The sequence below is a fragment of the Acomys minous genome, assembly GCF_964271855.1.
Source record: "Acomys minous genome assembly, chromosome: 16".
In the NCBI taxonomy this organism is placed as follows: domain Eukaryota; kingdom Metazoa; phylum Chordata; class Mammalia; order Rodentia; family Muridae; genus Acomys; species Acomys minous.
The window spans coordinates 87,172,884-87,195,870 of NC_140498.1; the positions used below are offsets into that span (position 1 = coordinate 87,172,884).

The window sequence follows — 22,987 nt, forward strand, 5'->3', positions numbered from 1 at the left end:
CAGGCCGCTGAACGGCGGCGATCGACGGGCGCATGGGAGCAGGGCTCGCGGACGCGCACGGGGCGACGCGGCCTGGAGGGTGCGGAGATGCGAAGCAGAGCAGGGGGGTGGGGGGGGGGACTCTTTACCGGAAGTCGGAAGGGTCAGGCGGAAGTCGAACGTGAGACGGCTTGGGGGCCGATGGGGACACGTGAGGAACGGGCGCATCGCTGGGTTGCATTCGCTCTCGGGGGTCGGGCCAGGGCCGCGGCGGGTCCGCCCTTTCTGAGGCTGGTCTGCTTTGGGGAAGGGAATACTGATCTTCGCCCGCAGGTCTTGCTTGACAGATGTGCCCCACGAATTGTTCCGGCGTCCTCCGCCCCCTTCCAGGACCTTGGTTCCCCCTTAACCAGGTGGCGCACAGACGATCGCCCGCGGGCGCCTTCGAGGCGAAGACCCTCAGTTTCCTCCGTAACTCCCGGGGCCTGGCACACAGTAGACCCCCAGGTGCCGCTGCGTGCTTGACTTCCCTGCCAGCATGGGAAGCTTGCCACCACGCAAGCCACCGGCAGCTGCTTCACTTTGCCCCACTTTATTCACCCCAGCGATCTGTTGGGTATCTGACCTTCATTTGAACCCGTTTTTTTTTTTCCCTCGTTGCTACTTCTTATTCCTCCTTCGGGAAGTGGACGGGATTGATAGAGCTGGGAATTGGGGTCTTGCCACGCATAATGGGGGTCTCCCTCAGAAAAGACTAAAACAGACCTCACGAGAATGTGAACTTTAGACCTTGACCCTTTTAAAAGTTTTACTTTAACCCGCAGAGGCTGCCAGGCACTGTGGTCCATTTTTAGGGGGGGTTGGTTGGTTGGTTCGGTTTTTAGATACAGTGTTACTATATGTGTAGCCTTGGCTGTCCTATACTCTTTGTAAATCTGGCTTGCCTCAAAATCACAGCGATCCACCTGCCTCTGCCTTCCTAGTGCTGGGATTAAAGGCGGGCGCCACCAAACCCGGTTTATAATCCCTTTTTTAAGGTGGTGTAATTAAATTGAAAGCAGGTAGGTAACTTTTTTTTTTTTGGCAGTGAATTTATGTTTTGTTTTTTAAATGAAATTGCTTAAGGAAATGATGGGCAAAATCTCCCTCAATCTACTAAAATCATTCACATAAATTAGTCAGGCATGGAGCGAGGCCCGGTGGCTCACTCCCGTAATCCCAGGCCTCAGGGAGGAAAAGGTGAGGTGGAGACCAGCCTGGTGTACAAAGCAAGTCCAGGATAGCTAAGATTACTCAGAGAATCCCTGTCTTGAAAAACATAAATAAATACTGAGGCATGTTCATGTCTGTAGTGAGCCCTTGGGAAATGGAGGCAGGATTAGACGATCAAGGTCATCTTCACCTAGATGAGAAAATTCTAGTCTAGGCTAAACTACAAGGGACCCAACCTCAAAAAGGGCAATTAGAGCCGAGTGGTGGTGACACACACCTTTAATCCCAGCACTCAGGAAACAGGCAGGTAGATCTCTATGAGTTCAAGGCCAGCCTGATCTACAAAGTGAGTCCAGGACAGTCAAAGCTACACAGAAAAACCCTGTCTCGAAAAACCAGAAAAAAAAGGGGAGGAATGGTGACCCTTGGTTATGGCACACACCTTTAATCCCAGCACTGGGAAAGGACGTGGTTCTCTAAGATCAAAACTCACTTGGTCTACATAGATTAAAAAGTAACTAGAAAAATAGGGCTGGTGGCCAGCCAGATAGCTCAGCAGGTTCAGGCACAAGCCGCTGAGGCTCGCCGCCTGAGTTTGATCCCTAGAGCTGACCCGACAGAAGAAGAAAACTGTCCCTGGAGTTGTCCTCACACTTCCACACTCACGTTGTGCCAAATGTGTGCCCACACACAATAAATAAGACCTTTTGTTGGTTTGGTTTGGTTTTTGGAGACAGGGTTTCTCTTTGTAGCCTTGACTGTCCTCGACTCACTTTGTAGACCAGGCTGGGCTCGCACTCACAGTGATCTGCCTCCCAAGTGCTGGGATTAAAGGCCTGTGCCACCACCCCAGCTTTTGTTGTTTTGTTTTTTGTTTTCTGAGACGGAGTTTCTCTGTAACAGCTTTAGCTGTCCTGGAACTCACTCTAACCCAGGCTGGCCTCCTAAATGTTGCAAAAAGTTAGTCTTTACGTTAGTGGCCTTTTAAAAATATAAGCTGAAAAAAAACATAAGCTGAAGCACTCCGGAGACAGAGGCAGGTGGATTACTGTGAGCTGGAGGCCAGTCTGGTCTACAAAGTGAGTCTAGGGCAGCCAACGCTACACAGAGAAACCCTGTGGGGGGGTGGGGGGTGGCCGACCTTAATCTGAACAAGCCTGCCATGGATGCAAAGCCTTGAACCCAACACTTAGGAGGTAGAAGCCAGAGTCAAAATAGCTCAAGGCCAGCCTTGACCACATTTCCAAAAAGAAACCAAGAAAAAGTAACAAATATCAGCAACTTCACATTAAAGTTTTTCTATAACTTATTCTATGTGCATTGGTGTTTGGCCTACAAATTGTTTGAGTGAGTGAGTTGGATCCACTGAAAACTTAAGTCACAGACAGATGTGATGTGAGTACCAGGAATTGTACCCTTGTTCTCTAGAAGAGCAGCCAGTGCTCTTAACCACTGAGCCATCTCTCTGGCCTCATTAAAGTTTTTGGTTTGTTTTTAATGAATGGATTTAACTATGTGTATGGGTATTTTGCCTGCATCTGTCTGAGGTAACATGTATGTGCAGAGGCCAGAAGAGAGCACCATGTGCCTGGTGCCTGCAGAGGCCAGAAGAGAGCACCCGGTCCCTGGAACTGGAATTGATGATTGTGGGCCACCATGTGGGTGTTGGGAATTGAACCTAGGTCTTCTAGGAGAGCGAACTGCTGAGTGATCTCTCTAACCCCAACATATGCCTCTAAATAACCTAAAAGAAATCAGAGCTAAAGAAACAAATGAGGGGGAGCTAGAAAGATGGCTCAGTGGTTAAGAGCATTGCCTGCGCTTCCAAAGGACCCGGGTTCAATTCCCAGCACCCACATGGCAGCTCATAACTGTCTGTAACTCCAGTTCCAAGGAATCTGACACCTTCACACTAATGCACATAAAATAAAATTAAATTATTTTAAAAAAAAAAGCTGGGTGTAGTGGCGCACGCCTTTAATCCCAGCACTCGGGAGGCAGAGACAGGCAGATCGCTGTGAGTTTGAGGCCAGCCTGGTCTACAAAGTGAGTCCGGGACAGCCAAGGCTACACAGAGAAACCTTGTCTTGAAAAACCAAAAAAAAAAAAAAAAAAAAAAAAAAGTAGGAAAAAAGACTTATCACACAGACAGAATCACATTCTGTTGTGATGATTTAACAGCCAGAGCTAGAATCAAACTCTCAGAAGTCAACGGTGAGGAAGCCAGGTCTCAAACTCACTGTGAAGAAAAGAGAATTTGAACAAGAATGCCTGAGCTTGGTAGCTACTTATAACTTCATTTATGCTAAGAAAAGAGCTTTCAGTTTTAATCACATTTATCTACTTACTTTGTGTATACATATGTATGTGGGGTCAAACTCTATTCATCAGTCTCCGTGGCAAGCACCTTTACCTTCTGAGCCATCTGGCTCACCCTGGTTTTAGGTGTTTGTATCTGAGGCAGAGTCTCTCTCTGTAGCCCTGGCTGGTCTGACAATGAGTTTTGTTGGTTGGTTGGTTAGTTGGTTGGTTGATTGTTTGGTTTGTTTTTTCTTTTCTTTCTTTTTATTTACTTTTTTTTTTCCGAGACAGGTTTCCCTGTGTAGCCTTGGCTGTCCTAAACTCTCTTTAGACCAGCCTGGCCTCGAACTCACAGTGATCTGCCTGCCTCTGCCTCTTAAGTGTTGGGATTAAAGGTGTACGTCACCAAGCCAGACCCTTTTTTTTTCTTAAATACAGTATTCAAACTTCAGGCCACTGAGCCAGCTCTCCAGCCCTAAATAATGAAAATATTTTAACATAGGCTTAAGCACTAGGGGTTAAGAGAAAGAGGTATGCTCAGATGAAAATAAGGCATACATGCTGGCCTGGAGAGATGGGTCAGAGGTTAAGAACACTTGTCTATTCTTCCAAAGGTCCTGAGTAACCACATGGTGGGCCACAACCATCTATAATGAGATCTGGTTCCCTCTTCTGGTGTGCAGGCATACATGTGGGCAAAATACTGTACAAATAATAAATTTTAACAATCTTTAAAAAAAAAAAAAAAAGACATGCATGCCAGGTAGTGTTGCACGCCTGTAATCCCAGCACTCAGGAGGGAAGCCAGCTGGATCTCTGTGAGTTCGAGGCCAGCCTGGTCCATGTAGTGAGTTCCAGGACAGCCAGGGCTACACAGAGAAACCGTGTCTCAAAAAACAAAGAAAAGAAAAGGAAAGGGGGTGGGGGTTGGGGGGGAAGGTAGCTTTCAGTTGGCAAGATGGCTGAGCAGGTAAAGAAGGTGTTAGCCAGCAGGCCTGAGGACCTGAGTGCAAAACCCCGGGCCCCATACAATAAGAGAGAACCAATTCCCCACTAATTGTTTTTTGACTTCCATATACTTGCCACATGTGCACACCCACACATATGCAACACACAAAGTAAATACATATATGTAAAATTAAAAGGGTAGAATTTAAAAGAAGAAGAAAGACAAGCTAGCTGTCAAGTTGTAAATTAAATTTTACGGGTACTTGGCAAGGATCTGAGGCTCGCCCAACAGTCAGCAGGGACCTGATGGCTACCCAGGTACGTGAATGAACTGGGGAACAGGTCATACCTCCATATGACTGCAGTCCTTGCCTGCATCTTTTTTTTTTTTTTTTTTTTTTTTTGGTTTTTTGAGACAGGGTTTCTCTGTGTAGCCTTGGCTGTTCTGGACTCGCTCTGTAGACCAGGCTGGCTTCGAACTCACAGCGATCCGCCTGCCTCTGCCTCCCGAGTGCTGGGATTAAAGGTGTGTGCCACCACGCCCGGCTCCTTGCCTGCATCTTATTTGGCACTGCTAGAGACCTGGAGCTTGGGTCACCAAGCTCAACTGCACTCCGTGTGTGTGTGTGTGTGTGTGTGTGTGTGTGTGTGTGTGTGTGTGTGTGTGTGTGTGTTTGTGTGTGTGTTTATACAGGCCAGAAGCAAACATCAGTAGACATTTGAATCATCCTCTACCCTGTAGTCAGTCCTAGCAGGCATGGAATTTACAGAGATCTGCTTGCCTGTGCCTTGTGAGTGCTGCGATTAACTGTGTGGGCCACCACGACTGGCACATTCAACACTTTTTTAGGTGGTCTGGGGATCAAACTCAAAGGTCACATGCATGATCACTTTAGCAGCTGAGCCATCTCTCAGAACTGGACTACACCTGGCCTATTTTTCTTCTTTTTTTTTTTTTTTTTTTGGTTTTTGTTTTTGTTTTTTGTTTTTTGTTTGTTTTTCAAGACAAGGTTTCTCTGCGTACCTTTGGCTGTGATAGACACATTTTGTGGGCCAGGCTGACCTTGAACTCACAAAGATCCACCTGCCTCTGCCTCCCAAGTGCTGGGATTAAAGGCGTGCACCACCGCGCCCAGCTGCACCTGGCCTCTTAACCATCTGTCACTTATGCTGCTCCTCAGGATAATTTATGCACATGAAACCCCCTGGTCGTGTGACCAGTTGGTGATTCTCTGAGATTACAGAGTTAAGGCATCTCCAGTGACATGATGTAGTCCTTACAATGTAATCTGTTTTCAGCAGTGGGACACTGATGCGCGTGACCCAACTATGTTTTCTGCAAGTCTCGTGTGCCTTCAGAATTCTTTTCAGACAAATTCGCCTCTGAGCTAATACCATGCTACATTATTAGCAGCTGTTTACTTTGACTTGAGAGCAGGGAGGTGGATGCATACAGGGTCAGGGGGAAGCCGAGGGCCAGCTTGCAGGAGTCAGTTTCCTCCTTCCACTGTGTGGGACCTCGGGAGGGAGCTGGGGTCTTCAGACTTGGGAGCAGTCACCTTTACATGAGCCATCTTGCAGGACTCCTGGTTAATGTCATCCCAGCATGTGGGAGGTGGAGGCAGGAGGCACAGGGAGTGGTTTGTGGTCATCTTCTGTTAGTTGATGATTCAGCATGAGCTATGAGGCCAGGCCTCAGCACACACGTACACACAAAAATACACACATGGGACATCATAAAATGGAGAGGAAAGGAGAGATGGATCAGTGGTTAAAGCATATACTTCTTTTGCAGAGGACTGAGCCACCATGTTGGGCAGCTCACAATTTAATTCCACCTACAGGAGATCCAGTACCCCCCCCCTTTTTTTTTTTCTCAAGATAGGGTTTCTCTGTGTAACAGCCCTGGCTGGCCTAAGCATGCTGGCCTGAAACTCAGAAATCTATCTGCCTCTGCCTCTGCCTCGCCCTCTCTACCACTATCACCACCACCACCACCATCAGCTCAGTGCCCTTTTCTGACTTCCAGGGACACTGCAGTCGTATGCACAACCCCAATCCCTGCACACACACACACATGCACATACACACACACACACACACAATTTAATATTTAGGGTGGGCGGTTCAAGATAGTGTTTCTCTCGTACTCCTGCCTGTCCTGGACTCTCTTTGTAGACCAGGCTGTCCTCGAACTCACAGTAATCTGCCTGCCTCTGCCTCCTGAGTGCTGGGATTAAAGGCATACACCACTACGCCTGGCCCTAAACACGATTTTTTTAAAGTGTGTTTTATTTTTGTTTTGTTTTAGATAGAGCCTCACTATGTAGACCAGGACAGTTTTGAACTCACAAAGATTGGACAACTTCTACTTCCTGAGCGCTGGAATTAAAGGTGTGTGCCACCATACCTAGAATAAGTATTCTTTGAAAAAGGACAATAAAAAGGCCAGTTGTAGTAGCATATACCTTTAATCCCAGCACTGGAAATGCAGAGGCAGGTGGGTCTCTAACTTCAAGGCCATCCAGGCCTAGATAGCAAGTTCTAAGACATCCAGATCCTCTTTTTTAAAAAAAAAGGCATTGAAGATTATTGTTCTAAAAGAGATCTGTCACTGAAATGTATTGCTGGAGCTGCCTAGACGGCTTGGCAGTGGACAAAGTTCATTCCCAGTACCCACATGAGGCAGCTCACGACTACCTGTAACACTGGTTCCAGTGGATCCCAGTGCCCTCTGACCTCAGTGGACACCTACATGCACATGTACATAAATACCTTTTTTGTTTGTTTGTTTGTTTGTTTTTGGGTTTTACAAGACAGGGTTTCTCTGTGTAGCTTTGGCTGTCCTGGACTCCCTTTGTAAACTGGGCTGGCCTTGAACTCACAGTGACTGCCTACTTCTGCTGGGAATAAAGGTGTGTGCCACCATGCCCAGCCTTACAAATATCTTAAAACAAACAAACAAAAAAGTTGTTTTGTTTTGGTTTTGTTTTTTGTTTGTTTTTAGTTAGTTAGTTTGTTTGTTTTTTATTTCAAGGCAGGGCTTCTCTGTATAGTCCTTGCTAAAGAGAAGTGTTTTTGTTTGGTTTGATTTTTCAAGACAGGAGACAGGGTTTCTCTGAGTAGCCCTGGTTATCCTGGAACTTGCTCTGTAGACCAGGCTGGCCTTGAACTCACGAGAGATCCACCTGCCTCTGCCTCCTGGGTGCTGGGATTAAAGGTGTGCACCACTGACTGCTGAAGAAAAGTATTCTTAATATTTAACCCATAAAAACAGATATGATCAAGTCAGCAAGATGGGTCAGCAGGCAAGATTCTGTCTCCCAAGCCTATGAACCTGAGTTAGATTCTAGGCACAGCCCAGGAAGGAAATAATCAACTCTCTGTTCTCTCTCTCTTTTACACACATGCACATGTATTTTTTTTTAATTTTATTTTATTTTGGTTTTGGTTTTGGTTTTGGTTTTTGAGCCAGTGTTTCTCTGTGTAGCCTTGACTGTCCTGGACTCATTTTGTAGACCAGGCTGGCCTCTTACTCACAAAGATCCACCTACCTCTACCTCCCAAGTGCTGGGATTAAAGGTGTGTGCCACCACCACCCAGCTGCATGTGTAATCTTTAAAAGTATATGAATATGCTTTTTGAAACTAGCAACACAGAGCCGGTGTAGTGGCACACACCTTTAATCCCAGCACTTGGGAGGCAGAGGCAGACAAATCGATGTGAGTTTGAAGCCAGCCTGGTCTACAACGTGAGTCCAGGACAGCCAGGGCTACACAGAGAGACCCTGTCTCAAAATAACAACAACAACAACAAAAAAAACAAAAACAAAAAAACTGGCAACACGGTACACACCTATAATTCTAGAACTTGGGAGGCAGAAGCAAGTGGATATGTGAGTTCCTAGACAGCCAGAAGGCATGTAGTGAGACTATCTCAAACCAAACAGAAAGAGGAAGAAAAAAAAAGAAAAGCGCTATTTCAGCCTTCAGAGATTGGTAGAGAGCGCCTGTAAGATTTGGTGCCTGAGTCCTATGGACTCTCCACTTGAAGTGTGGCTTCCTCGGCCACACAGCACTTAGATTAGCCTGTTCATTTTGATCACTTCAATGATCAGTCAGCTCTCAGGACCTGGGGGTGACAAACTGAGCCCTGCAAGGCGTCGGTTTGGAGTGAGTTGTGGTCGTCACATGACCCACATGCCGAGCAGTTCATTTTTCTGCAATCATCTCTCTTCAGCTCACTTGGTGTGAGCGTGTCTAAAGTGTGATGACGCATTCTTCCCTCAATGCTCTTGATTTCTCTTTCAAAAGCATGAAAATTCCAATCAGTGCCAATCTGCGCCCCCCCCAACCCATCCTCCTCAAGTCTTTGCAGATGTAATTTCAAAATAGGACCATGGCTAATTACAGTGAGGATTTGTTCCCCCTTGCCACAGTTACTCTGAATTCTTAGAGCCTAATCTATTTGTGGACGCTCCAGGAATCCCAAAAAACTAAAAGCCAGAAAAAATTAAAGAAGACATGGACCATGGCAGGGGCTTGCTGGAAGGTGGCAGGCACGTTGTGTGTATTGCCTGTAGCTCCGAGGACTAAGGGCCCTGCCCTAACATAGCCTGGAAACACAGTGACCACATGGCAAAGTACTTCAGAGGGCCAGACCCTAGGCGAGCTCTCTTCTAGTGTGAGGCAGCTCAGCTGGTTTTACCTTAGGGGATACAATACTGATACTGTGACATTGTTCCCAGAGCAGAAACTGGGTGCCAGCAGACACAGAGGAAAGAACTCTTTATTTTTCAGGAATGCAAGTTTTGGTCCCCCCTAGCTCTGTCTATAGACCAGGCTAGCCTTGAATTTACAGAGTTCCTCCCTTACCTGCCTCCCCGGAGCTGGGATAAAAGGGGTATGCCACCATGAACAGGACATTTCTGTTTTGATTTACTCCTCTTACACCCTTACCCTGGAAATTTTGTGGGCAGCCTGTGGTTTCAGAGCTGGCCTCAAACTCAAAGAGATCCGCCTGCCTCTGCGTCCCCAGTGCTGGGATTAGAGGTGTGTGTCACCACCACCACCTGGTGTTAAAAACGTATTTAAAACTAAGACTAAAACAACCCGAGCTGGAGAGATGGCTCAGTGGGTAAGAGCACTTGCTGGATAATGAGCACCAGAGTTGGTTTCCTAGCACCCATGTTGGCCAGCTCACAGGTACCCAAAGCTCTAGCTCCTGGGACTCTGCTGCCATCTTCTAGCCTATAACCCGCACCCACTGTGCATACCCACCCCCATATACGCACAAATGCACCTTAGACTGTAACCCTAGTACTTAGTAACTGGAAACCGGAAGGTAAGTGCAGGGTCATCCTCAACGACACTGTGAGTTCAAGGCCACCCTGGGCTTTAAGAAATCCTATCTCAGTGAAAATAATGGAGATCATCAAGATGGCTCAGCATATTAGGACACTTGCCACCAAGCCTGACGCTGAGGTAGATCGAATTCCCAAAAGTTGTCCTTTGACCTCCATACACACACACACACACACACACACACACACACACACACACACACACACACACATACACACATACATTCAAAAGAACTCAGCGGTGGTGGTACAGGCCTTAAACCCCAGCACTCAGAGGCAGAGGCAGTTGATCTCTTGAGTTCAAGGCCAGCCTGGTCTACAGAGCAAGTCCTAGGACAGCCAGGGCTACACAGAGAAACCCTGTCTCAAAAAAATCAAAAAGAAAGAAGAGAGGGAAAAAAAAGGAAAAGAAAGAGAAGAAAGAAGAAACAATGGTAGGTGTTCATAAGGCCCTGTCCCTCCAGGAGGATCTGTAGGTAGTCAACTGTCTCTGGGAATGAAAAACCGTTGTCCTCAGTGGTGTGGCCACTGGAAACTCACACTCCTGTAAATAACCCCAACATGTGCTATCCTACTTAAAGTCACTGGGTCACCAAAAAAAGCTGGAGATGATGGTGTATATTTTTAATCCTAGCACTCAGAAGGCAGTGGCAGGCAGATCTCTGTGAGTTCGAGGCCAGCCTAGTCTACAAAGCAAGTACAAAGTAGCCAAGGCTACACACAGAAACCCAGTCGGAGGAAAAAAAAAAAAACAGCCAGGCGTGGTGGCACACATCTTTAATCCCAGCACTTGGGAGGCAGAGGCAGGAGGATCACTATGAGTTTGAGGTGAGCCTGGTCTACGGATTCTAGGACAGCCAAGGCTACACAGAGAGACCCTGTCTCAAAAAACAAACAAAAACTTTTTTCTAAAGAAAAAAACAAGGTAACGATTCTTTATCCCTTCATCCACTCTATGGCCTGCAGATTCTCTGTGGGAGAGTTCAGCCACCTTCCTCAGGAGCCTGTGGCAATGTCTACAGACAGCTTTGTGGTGAGGAGGGGACACTCCTGGCAGCCTTTGGGTAGAGACCAGGCATGCTGTTGGCAGACTTGTATGACAGATAATCACTGGTGGTCAAGGTTTCCTGGCAAGCCATTCAGAAGTGCCTGGGATTGTCAAAAAGGTTAGTGGCTTTCTGTATGCTAATGAGCCTCCTGTTCTGGCTGCCTCCCTCAGGTTACATGGTCTCGAGTGGCCTCACTGACATATCTAGCAGCGGGCTAAGTGCCAGCTGGATTTGCAGTGACAATGGAGGTTGGTGGTTCTCTATCCAGCAGATTGACCTGTGCACACTGACATGATTTGCCCACAGCTTCTAAATAGCCACAGAAATCAGCACAGGGCTCCATAACTTCACAGGGCTTTTTGTCTCTCAAATTTTCTAAAATCAAATTGAGTAAAGAAAGACACACACATGGCCAACTCAGATTTGGTAAGCAAAGACACAGACACTGACTCAGTTGGTTTTGTTTTATTTGGGTTATGTTTTTGTTTTGTTTGTTTGTTTGATTTTTTAAGACAGGGTTTCTCTCTGTTTTAGCCCTGGCTGACCTGGACTCACTTTGTAGACCAGGCTGGCCTTGAACTCATAGAGATCCACCGGCCTCTGCCTCCCGAGTGCTGAGATTAAAGGCGTGCGCCACCAGGCACACCCTGAGTTGCATTCCCACCATCACATGGAATGAAGGAATGACTAGGCAGACAGAAACCAAACCCTGTAGCAATGAACCAAGGAGCTCCTGCAGATCGTTGGCTGGCCTGTGCGCCTCTGCTTCTCACCTTTCTGTCTCAGAGGCCTGTTCACACCCTTTGACCTCACCTTATTGGGCAGTGTTCCTGTGCACTCTGCAAACATAGCAGGGTTGGCCCGGCGTGGTGGCACACGCCTTTAATCCCAGCACTCGGGAGGCAGAGGCAGGTGGATCGCTGTGAGTTCGAGGCCAGCCTGGTCTACAAAGTGAATCCAGGACAGCCAAGGCTACACAGAGAGACTCTGTCTCGAAAAACCAAAAAACAAACAAACAAACAAACAAAAAACATAGCAGGGTTTCCAGACCGACCTCACAAGTCTTTCACCCACTTCTTTTTTTATTTGTTCTTTGTCTTTACTTTTGGCGTCTCCTGGAGTCACTTTGTAAACCAGACTGGCCTGGAACTCACAGTGATCAGCCTGCCTCTGCCTCCCGTGCGCTGGCATTAAAGGCGTGGGCCACCACACTCAGCTCCGCCTACTTTCTGAAGGGCATTCATGGTTGGCCGACTCAACAGTAGCCCATAGGAGAGGGGGCGGAGTCTTAGGGGGCTTGGCAGTGGGTCATGGAAGCAAAGGCCAGGAGGAATGAAGGGAGAGGCTGAAGGTGAGCGAGAAGAGAGCCTGATGACCGAGGGTAGTTCCTAAGCATGCCTGGCTTGGCTTCTGGCTTAATTTGTTTTGGTGATACTGGGACTTGAACTCGGGGCCGAGTGTGTGCTAAGCACATGCTGTACAGCTGAGCTACAAGCAGGTCATTCTCTTCTTTCTGAGATGGGCCTCTCTAGGGCAGGCTGACTTCAAACTCTCCCTGGAGCAGAAGCCGCCTTGAATTCCTGATTCTCCTGCCTCCCAAGCACTGGGACTACAGGCCCGTGTCACCATGCCTACCTCCAGGTTGTGTTGTTTTGTTTTGCTTTGCCTGAGGTAGGTCCCACTATGCAGCCCAAGCTGGCCATGGACTGAGATTCGACTGCCTCGGCCTCTCCAAGTGCTGGAATTACAGGCATGCACCACAGCGCCTAGCTACCAGTGTTGTCATCTCAAAACAGCTGTGTTGAAATACAGTTTGCACTATGTGGAGAGACCCTGTCTCAGAAACAGAAAACAGCAAAATATAATTAACATTCTAGAATTCTGTTTTAAAATATACAATTCAGCCAGGCGTGCTGGCACACGCCTTTAATCCCAGCACTCGGGAGGCAGAGGCAGGTGAATCGCTGTGAGTCCAGGACAGGCAAGACTACACAGAGAAACTCTGTCTCGAAAAACCAAAATAAATAAATAAAATCTACAATTAATGGCTGGGTGTGGTGGCACAGGCCTTTAATCTCAGCACTTTGGGATGCAGAGGCAGGTAGATCACTGTGAAGCCACATGCATACACATGCATGCGCGCGTGCACACACACATAATTCATGGGCCAGTGAGATGGTGCAGCAGGTAAAGATGTTTACCGCAAAATCTAATACGGCATGAGTCCAATCCCTGGGCCCCACATGGTAGAAGAAGAAAACAGCTCCCAAGGATTGCCCTGTAACCCCCTCACACATACAAAACAGTGTAAACAAAGAAATGGTACCATCCAGGAGCTTTTTGACTTTGTTCAGAAATATGCAGCTGTCACCAGAGAGTAATTTTCCTCATTCCAAGTAGATGGCCACTCCCTTCACGCCATCTCTTCCCTGCTGTGGGGACATTTTCTGTCCCCTTGGGCAGCACCCTTGTCCACACCAGAAACCTCTCTCATCTCCTAAGATTAAACTCCGCCTCATTCCACACCCGCCTCCCCCAGAGCCAGGTAACCTCCATTTACTTTCTGGTTTTTCTTTTCTTATTCTATCTTAACTCTAGTTTTAATGGTTTATTTTGGGGTGTGAGTGTTGGAGAGTGAGTGGAAGTCAAAAGACAGCTTGTGACAGTTGGTTCTCTCTCTACCATGTGAGACCTGGGGCTCTAACATCCCAGGTTTGACAGCAAGTGCCTTTACCTGCCACCTGGCGGGCCCTCGCTTTGTTTCTTGGTTTCTTTCTTTCTGAGAAAGGCCTGCTCCACCACGCCCAGCCTCCCCCCCACCACCCTTGGTTTTTCAAGACAGGGTTTCTCTGTGTAGCCTTGGCTGTCTGGACTCACTTTGTGGACCAGGATGGCCTCGAACTCCCAGAAATCTGCTTGCCTCTGCCCCCTAAGTGCTGGGATTAAAGGCGTGTGTCACCACCGCCCAGCTCCTCGCTTTGTTTCTTTCAAGACAGTGTCTTGCTAAGAAATCCCGGCTAGCCTAAGTGGCCACTCTATAGTCCGGGATGGCCACAGGCTGATGAGAGTACAGCACAAGCCCCCGTCTCCAGGAACTATTTAATTTCTGTCTCTGACTCAGCTAAGAGATTCATCAAAAGGCTGAGTGTGGGCTGGAAGGATGATGGCTCAGCAGTTAACGAACGGTGCTCGATGTTCTAAGAGGATCCAAGTAAGGTAAGGTTTCCAGCACACACATGGGTGGCTCACAACCACCTGTGACTCTGGCTCCGGCAGTCCAGCGCCTCTGACCTTCACAGGCACCCGAGCTCATGTGTACATACAAACAGGCATACACACAATTGAAAATAAATGTTAAGAACAAAAACTGGCCAGGCGGTGGTGGCGCACGCCTTTAATCCCAGCACTCAGGAGGCAGAGGCATGTGGATCGCTGTGAGTTCAAGGCCAGCCTGGTCTACAAAGTGAGTCCAGGACAGCCAAGGCTACACAGAGAAACCCTGTCTCGAAAAAACAAACAAAAAATAATAAAATAAAACAGACAACTGGGTGTGTACTCACAATCCCAGCACTTGGAAGGTAGCCCAAGCACAGAGACCAAGGTCAAGATCATCTTCAACTACAGAGTAAGTTCCAGGCCAGCCTGAGACGCCATACAAATAAACAAAAATATGTAGGCCCATGCGTGTGAAGCCCACAGCCCTGAATTGTATTCTACTCGATTTAGATCATAACCTGCTTTTTTCTTGTTTTTCTCTTTTGTTTGTTTGTTTTGTTTTTTGGTGGGGGGAGGGTGTTTGGTTTGTTTTGAGACAGGGTTTCTCTGTGTACCCTTAGCAATCCTGGACTCTCTTTGTAGACCAGGTTGGCCTTGAACCAGCAGAGATCCACCTGCCTCTGCCTCCTGAGTGCTGGGACTACAGGTGTGCGCCACCGCGCCCAGCTTTTTCTTGTATTTTTGGAGAGAACTTGAGGCTGTGGAAGGTATGTGTGGCTTTCCCACCTCGACCAGCTTGCTGCATCCAGAGGTGTGCAGTTCCAGATCTGGAACAGAGGTATTTACACAAAGTCCTTCCCTGCCACCTCAGAAAAGGCAGAACCATGACAGCACTGCAGTGTGGGGACAGTGTGCAGGAGATGCCAAGAAGCAGGAGTGTCAGGTCAGAGGAGACAACGGCACCAAGCAATGACGGGGGTGTAGAGGGGTTAAGTTGTATTTGTCCTTACTTTTTGTTTTGGTTGGTTTTGTTGTTCATTTGTTTTTTGTCATGTGATAATTCTAAATTTAGTTCTTAGATACTGTCATCTCTGCCCCACGTTTCCAGTGGCCATTCAACCTAATCCACATGTGTTTACAGGCCTTACAAACGGCCAAAAGACAGAAGCAGCCCAGATGCCCACCAGCAGGTGAAACAAAAGCAAACATGATGTGACCATGCAGTAGAATATTATGCAAAGAAACATCAATGTATTCTGCCGTGGGCAAAACTAGAAATGAGCAGACATCACAAGTCACATGTTCGTCCCAGAAGTCCATTTATGCAGTGTCCAGAAGAGGCAAGCTCATGGGGACAAAGAGGCTGTGCTCATGGGGCATTTGGGACAGAGGAATGGAGAGAGCTGGCTTTCCTTTTGGAAAGAATGTTCTGAAAGATCAAAGCAGTGGTCACACACCTCCAGTACATCAAATGCCACCAAAATATTCCCTTCTAATGTGGTTAAGATGTTACTGAAAGCTGGGGGTAGTGGTGCACGCCTTTAATCTGAGCACTCAGGAGGCAGAGGCAGGAGGATCACTGTGAGTTCGAGGCCAGCCTGGTCTACAAAGTGAGTCCAGGACAGCCGAGACTACACAGAGAAACCCTGTCTCTGGGGGAAAAAAAAAAAAAAAGAACTTGGCTCAGCTGGCTAAGTGTTTGCCTAGCATGGACAAAGCCCTGGGATCTGCAAGTACTACATCATTCAGGCATGGTAATGAATGTTCAGGGTCATCCTGGGCTACTTGATGAAGCCAGTCTGCGATCCATCCCAGCAATCAGAGGCTGAGGCAGGAGGATTGCCTCAAGTTCAAAGCCATTTGGCTACTACACAGCAAGACTCTGTGTATAAAATAAAGAAAATGAAAATAAAATGGTTACTTTTATAATTTTATTTTTGAGGAAAAAAAAGATCTTTCTCTTAACATCTTGACTTTCATTATGAAATAGTTAACAATTTTTTTTTTCTAAGACTGGGCAATTAAGAAGAGACACAATATTACAAAATTTCCAGGGCAGAGCGGACACAGCAGGGCTCTGAGTCAGAAATGAATCCCCATTCATGGTCTCCCTCGACTTCTGGTAAACATACACTCGGAATGAAGCCGGGGTTTAACCGAGAGTTAAATTTAGCTGGCCTTCCTCCGAAGCCGAAGCCGTTTCCCTGCCTGTCACAGCTTCTCGCCCCCAGCTCCTGGAGCCTCCATGCGTTGCCAGCCTCCGCTTTTCCTGCCTCCTTCATTCAGGCATTCCCCTGCTCCCACGCGGAAGTCGCACTCAGCCCCAGCCCCAGCAGTGACTAAGGCTGGGATGAGCCACTCTCTCTGCCAGACTGCCATGTGGGCCCCGAATTTGAGCGATGGTGGCTGGGAGGCTCATAAAAATGGCTCTGGTAGCCCCAGGTGTCCACACTGACCAGCAGTGAGCACCTGCTGCAGTCCCAGCATCTAGGTTTGGAGCCAGGATTTGGAGACCAGTGTGGGCATCAGAACAACATCAGGTCTAAAAAAAACACAGAGCTAGGCAGTGGTGGAACTCACCTTTATTCCCAGGACTCCGCAGTGAGAGGCAGGTGGAACTCTGTGAGTTCGAGACCATCCCGGTCTACATAGTCTCGAGACAGCCAGGGCTGCATAGTGAGAGCTTGTCTCAAAAATAACCACAAACAGCACAGGCAAGAGAGGGCTCAGCTGGAAAAGGTGCTTGTGGGCAAGCCTAACACCTGACTTTGACCCCCAGCACCCATCAGTGGGAGAAGTATTCCTAAAAGTTGTCCTTCGACTTCTGCAGCACACAGTGGAACTTGTACACACACTGAATAAATGCCATTAAAACCAAACACGGGGTTGGGGTGGCAAAGGTCTATAATCCCAGCATTTTGGAGGTAGAGACAGCTGGTTCAGGAGTTCAAGGTCATCCTCCGCTATATACTCATTTTAAGACCAGGCTGGGCTATATGAAATCCTCTCTCAAAACACCAACATAGGGTCTAGAGAGATGTCTTAGGGGTTAGGAGCACACTTTGTATGTGTGTGTGTCTATTTCATGTGCATTGGTGTTTTGCCTGCATGTATGTGTGAGATTGTCAGAAATCCTAGACCTGGATTTACAGACAGGTGCCATGTAGGTGCTAGAAATTGAACCCAGATCTGGTGAGCCCTGTGTCTCTGTCTCTGTCTTTCTGTCTGTCTGTCTGTCTGTCTGTCTGTCTCTCTCTCTGTCCCTCCCTGCCCCCGCCTTTTTTTTTTTTTTTTTTGAGACAGAGTTTCTATGTGTAACTCTGGCTATCCTTGACTCACTTTATAGACCAGATGGGCCTCAAACTCAGAGATCTGCCTGCCTTTGCCTCCTGAACCCTGGAGTGCTGGGATTATAGGTATGGGTCACCATTCCTGGTGAGATATCTCTCTTAAATGAAGTAAACCTGCCAGGCAGTGGTGGTGCACACCTTTAGTCCCAGCACTTGGGAGGCAGAGGCAGGCAGATTGCTGTGAGTTCAAGGCCAGCTTGGTCTACAAAGCGAGTCCAGGACAGTCAAGGCTACATAGAGAGACCCTGTCTTGAAAAACAAAAAAAGAAAAAGAAAAAGAAGTAAACCCAAGTTCTGTTCATAGCAACCACATTTTAGGTGGTTCACAGACAGTAATTCCAGCTCCAGGGGATCTGCTGAGCCTCCCCTCACTAAGGACACCTACACTTACACATGAACAGACCCACACACAGACCCACAATTAAAGATAAAATATCTCTTTTAAAGAGCTCACAGAGCCGGGTGGTGGTGGCGCACGCCTTTAATCCCAGCACTTTGGAGGCAGAGGCAGGTGGATCCCTATGAGTTCAAGGCCAGCCTGGTCTACAAAGTGAGTCCAGGACAGCCAAGGCTACACAGAGAAACCCTCCAAACAAACAAACAAACAAACAAAAAAGCTCACAGCAACATAAACAAATACACCCAGGCTTAGCACTCCTACCTACCCAAAGGATTCAGAGTCAACAGGGTCCCCAGTCAGCAGAGTTCTCTGTTGATCTACTCACAACAGCTAAAATGAAGAACCATGTTGGGTTTTCTCAACAGAGGAATGGGTTTAAAAACGTGACGCACATACAAAAAGAAATTAGCTTTAAAGTACAAAATTATGTCTCAGACAAATACTGCATTTGCCTATCATTTGCAGAACCTAGAACATAGGCACATAAAATCACATGTGCTTATATGACCTGGAGGTAGATGTGACAGTGTTTGGGGAACAAAGGGCACTGGTGACAGGGACAATAATGGACGAGAGGTGGAGGAGAACACGCTTGAAGTACATTATATAGGTTCCCCCCCCCCCACCCACTGAAACAGAGTTTCTCAAATGTATTTTCTCTTCTTTTTTTTTTAAGATTTATTTATTATGTATACAGTATGCATCAGATCACATGATAGATGGTTGTGAGCCACCATGTGGGTGCTGGGAATTGAACTCAGGACCTCTGGAAGAGCAGACAGTGCTCTTAACCTCTGAGCCATCTCTCCAGCCCTCAAATATATTTTCTTTTTGGTGGAGGATGGGGTTTCAAGACAGGGTTTCTCTGTGTAACCCTGGCTGTCCTGAACTCACTTTGTAGACCAGGCTGGCCTCGACTCACAGAGATGTGCCTGCCTCTGCCTCCCGAGTGCTGGGATTAAAGGCATGCACCACCACACCCAGCTTCCAGCCTGGTCTTACAGATAGAGTTCCAGGACAGCCAAGGCTACACAGAGAAACCTTGTCTTGAGAAACAAAACAAACAAACAAACAAAAGGTATTATATCATGTTGAATTAAAAAAAGAAAAGGCACCTATAATCCCAGCACTCAGGAGGCTGAGGTAGGATTTTGAGTTCCAGGCCAACCTGGGCTATATAGCGAATTCAATGCCAGCCTGGGCCATGTATCAAGATCTTGTCTTTCCAACAATGGGATGGTGTTAGTTTGCTTACACAGGCAGCTTTCAGGCGTCCCCTCCTCCCTCCCAGCCCAGTGCCTGCCCCTTACTGTGCTCACTAACCTTGGCCTAAGGAACAAGGGAACAATGTCCCCCTTTGTTTCTCCCTCCTCAGCCTGACAAGGAGCCACCATCTTTCCCTGAGTTTGTGGGGGAGAAGGAAAGGCAGAATGTGTGCTTCCACTAGCAGAGATTGCCTGTCGGACAGGCCTGTGTCATGGAGCTCAGGGCAGGGCCTAGGCTAGGGATAGGAACCTGGAGCTGGGAGCCGACAGTGTGGAACTAGTTTTCAACCACAGGGGGAGTAGGCATAGTGGTGTGCACCTGTAATCCTAGCCATGGGGAAGCCAAGGCAAGAGGATCTGGAGTTTAAAAGGAGGCTGAAGCCTGCCATGGTAGCGTACACCTTTAATCCCAGCACTCTGGAGGCAGAGGCAGGCGGATCACTGTGAGTTCAAGCCAGCCTCGGCTACAGAGTGGGTCTAGGACAGTCAAGGCTACACAGAGAAACCCTGTCTCAAAAAACCAAAAACCAACCAAACAAATAAATAAAAATAAATAAAAGCAGGCTGGGCTATGAAGCAAGACTCTGTGTCAAAAGTGAGAGAGAAAAAAATCACAGCAGGGAGTGGAGGGTACAACACAGTGTCCACCAGAGTGACTGCAGGCCCGCCCTTCAGGCATCTTCTAGAGGTTTGGTGACAGCCCAGGAGACGACAGATCGCAGGACCTAGGAGGAGGTTGGCGTCTTCGTCTATAAATGACAGTGAAGGGTGAGCAAGATGGCTCAGTGGCTTAAAGATGTTTGCTGCCAAGGCTAATAAGCTCATATGGTTGAAAAAAAGAACCAATTCCACGGGCCAGGTGTGGTGGCACATGCCTTTAATCCCAGCATTCAGGAGACAGAGGCAGGTGGAACCGATGTGAGTTCAAGGCCAGCCTGGTCTACAAAGCGAGTCTAGCCAAGACTACAAAGCCAAGACTACACAGAGAAATCCTGTCTGGGAAAAAAAGAAAAGAACCAATTCCACAAGTGGTCCTCTGACTTCTACATGCCATCCATGGCATGTATGTGCTTGTGCGTACACTCACACATAAATAAATAAAGTGCCAAATAAATAAAATGATAGCAAACGGCAAGGAGACCTACAGTATCACTTCCAATTGTTCCCAAGACCATTTTTGTTCCCCCAGCCTCAGGATTCTGTTTATTCAGAACTGACACCGCACAGGGCTGGGAAGAGAGCTGGGCCAGTGTCATGCAAGCGTGAGTTCGGATCCCCAGCACTTATGGAAAAGCTAGGTACAACAGTAAACGCCTATAATCCCAGCTCTGGGGAGAGACACAAGTGAATCCCAGAGCTCACTGGTCAGCCAGCCTAGTCTACTGGGCAAGCCACAGGTCTCAGGGAGACCCTGATGCACAAAATAAGGTGGAGTTTACTGGGAAGCTGTCTCACCAGTTAAGAGTGCCTCCTGAAGGCAGGCTTGGTGGTGCATGCCTATAATACCAGCACTTGAGAGGCAGAGGCAGTCGGATCTTCATGAGTTCAAGGTCAGCCTGGTCTACAAAGTGAGTCCTATAGCTGGGGCTACACAGAGAAACCCTGTCTGAAAAAAAAAACACCTCCCCCCAAAAAAATAACCCAAAAAAACAAAAACAACCCTCTTGCTCTTGAAGAAGAGCAAGGTCCAAGGTTGGTGCCTAGCACCCTTGTAGCGGCTTGGTTCACAGTAATCTAGATCTCCAGTTCCAGGGATCTGAAGCCTACTTCTGCCATGAGCATAGTATGCACATGGTGATCATACATACATGCAATAAACACCCATGTACATAAAATAAAAATAAACCAAGGCGAATAATTCCTGCCTTCTACATGCATGTACATACATGTACATACGCTCCCACACATACACCTCTCCTCACACACAAACTTGTACACGTTCACACACAATAAATTTTTTTTCTGAGATACGATTTCTCTGTGTAGCTCTTGGCTGTCCTGGACTCCCTTTGTAGACCAGGCTGGCCTCAAACTCACAGAAATCGGCCTGCTTCTGCCTCCTAAGTACTGGGATTAAAGGCATGTACCACTATACCCAGCTGTAAAAAATAATTTATTTATTTATTTTGGTCCCCCGAGACCAGAAGACGATAGTGGGATCCTGGGAACTAGAGTTGCAGATGGTTGTGAGCCACCCTAGGGGTGCTGGGAACAGAACCTCGGGTCTGCAAAGAGCAACAAACCCTCCTAACCATGGAGCCGTCTCTTTTATTGATGGTGACTGACTGTGGTTTGGGCATAAGTATGGAGGTCAAAGGACACCTTCGTGGAGCCGGTTTCCTCCTCTGGCCTTTCTGTGAGTCATTTTAAGGATGGAAGTCAGGTGGTCAGGTGCCTTTACCAGCTGAACCAGCCGTCTTGCTGCCTCCTAAGTGGGCTTTGTTGTTGATGAGACAGGGTTTCTCTACGGAGCCCTGGCTATCCTGGAACTCACTCTGTAGACCAATCTGGCCTCAGACCCATAAAGACCCACCTGCCTCTGCCTCTGGAGTGCTGAGATTAAAGGCGTGCGCCACCATGCCAGGCCCCTAAACTATTAAAAGCCCATAGAAGAGAAGGCATTCCTGATGGGTGCTCTCAAACAGTAAATGATTGACAGACACATTTGGGTTAACTCCTCAGGGTGGTGCGGGCACAAGTCTTTGTTCCTTAACAGGTGGTAGTATTTCAGACAGTTGGGGATGGCCTGCCTCCACCCAGGCCAGAGCTGTCCCTCAGCTGCTCCTCTGACCAGTATTCAGCGTGCTAGTTTCAGCCCTTGGTTCTATTGGCTGCTGAGGAGCCAGGAGGAGCCCATCTGCAATCGACTTCTAATGTCTGAGTAGCCACCCAACAGCTGGAGTCCTAGCTTAGAATTCCAGGGAGGCCCGCTGCTGCCTTGTCATTTCCCAGCCTAGTGACCAGAGTCCAGGCTGGCCAAGTCCCTGCCTGTTTCCACCTGAGCCCTTGGTTTTCCCAGTGTTTGCAATGGGCGAGCTTCTACAGTGGCCATGGTGGTGACTGTGTTAGCCTGACGGGGCTGTGTCCAGATGTGATATGGCCTTGGGGTTCAGGAGTGGCTCCAACTGAGACACTTGGCAAGTGCAAGGCATCTCCAGCAGGATTGGGTCTGCTTGTCTGGAATTGCTTAACCGGAAGACAGACCTCCAGAAGAACCACAAGAACATAGGCACGTTCTAGACTTTTCTGTATTACATATGCTAATGGTAACCTATTGTGGGTCCCCTAGAATCAACCATGTTCCTTCCCCAAATGTTCTATCAGGTGAGGACATAGTTTTCTAGAAACTACACAAAGCTGATGAAAGGAGGGACTTGGTGTCGGTTCAATAAAATGATAATGATTAATAATAATAATTATTGCTTTCTGAGACGTGGTGGTGTGTGCAATGGAGCTCTGTTCACTCTGCTCCCGTCCTGACTCACCACTGTTCGCTCCTGCTGAGGAACAAGTTGGTCAGGAAGCGTTGCTGCAGCCGTGGCTTTTAAAGAGACTGGAAAGACACCCTTGGGAACCCGAGGTGGCAGACATTCACCGACTTCGAATTACGCTCACCAGCTGCAACGTGAAGGCGCTGGAGAAGGCGTGTGCTGACTGGATCAGAGCCGCAAAGGAAAAGAATCTGAAAGTGAAAGGACCGGTGCACCTGCCTACCAAGACATTGAGAATCTCTACAAGAAAAACCACCTTGTGGTGAAGGTTCCAAGACTTGGGATCATTTCCAGATGAGAATCCACAAGCGACTCATTGACTTACAGAGTCCTTCTGAGATTGTTTTTTGTTTTGTTTTGTTCCTTTTGATTTGTTTTTTTGAGACAGGGTTTCTCTGTGTAGCCTTGGCTGTC

General features: G+C 47.7%; 1 protein-coding gene and 1 long non-coding RNA gene across 2 annotated transcripts in view; one reads left to right on the top strand and one right to left on the bottom strand.

Annotated features, from left to right (window-relative positions):
- Window positions 1-557, bottom strand: part of ATXN2 (ataxin 2) — a 91,555-nt gene extending 90,998 nt beyond the window's left edge. Inside the window, exon 1 of the mRNA XM_084762094.1 lies at window positions 129-557. Within this exon, the coding sequence (XP_084618220.1) occupies window positions 129-220 (92 nt within the window). The 5' untranslated portion in view covers window positions 221-557. The remainder of the gene's footprint in view (window positions 1-128) is intronic.
- Window positions 10-22,912, top strand: LOC311586200. Its single transcript, XR_014775477.1, has 3 exons — window positions 10-79; window positions 6,752-6,834; window positions 22,514-22,912. It is a non-coding gene; the product is annotated as an uncharacterized lncRNA (long non-coding RNA).
- Window positions 22,913-22,987: the final 75 nt, after the last annotated feature.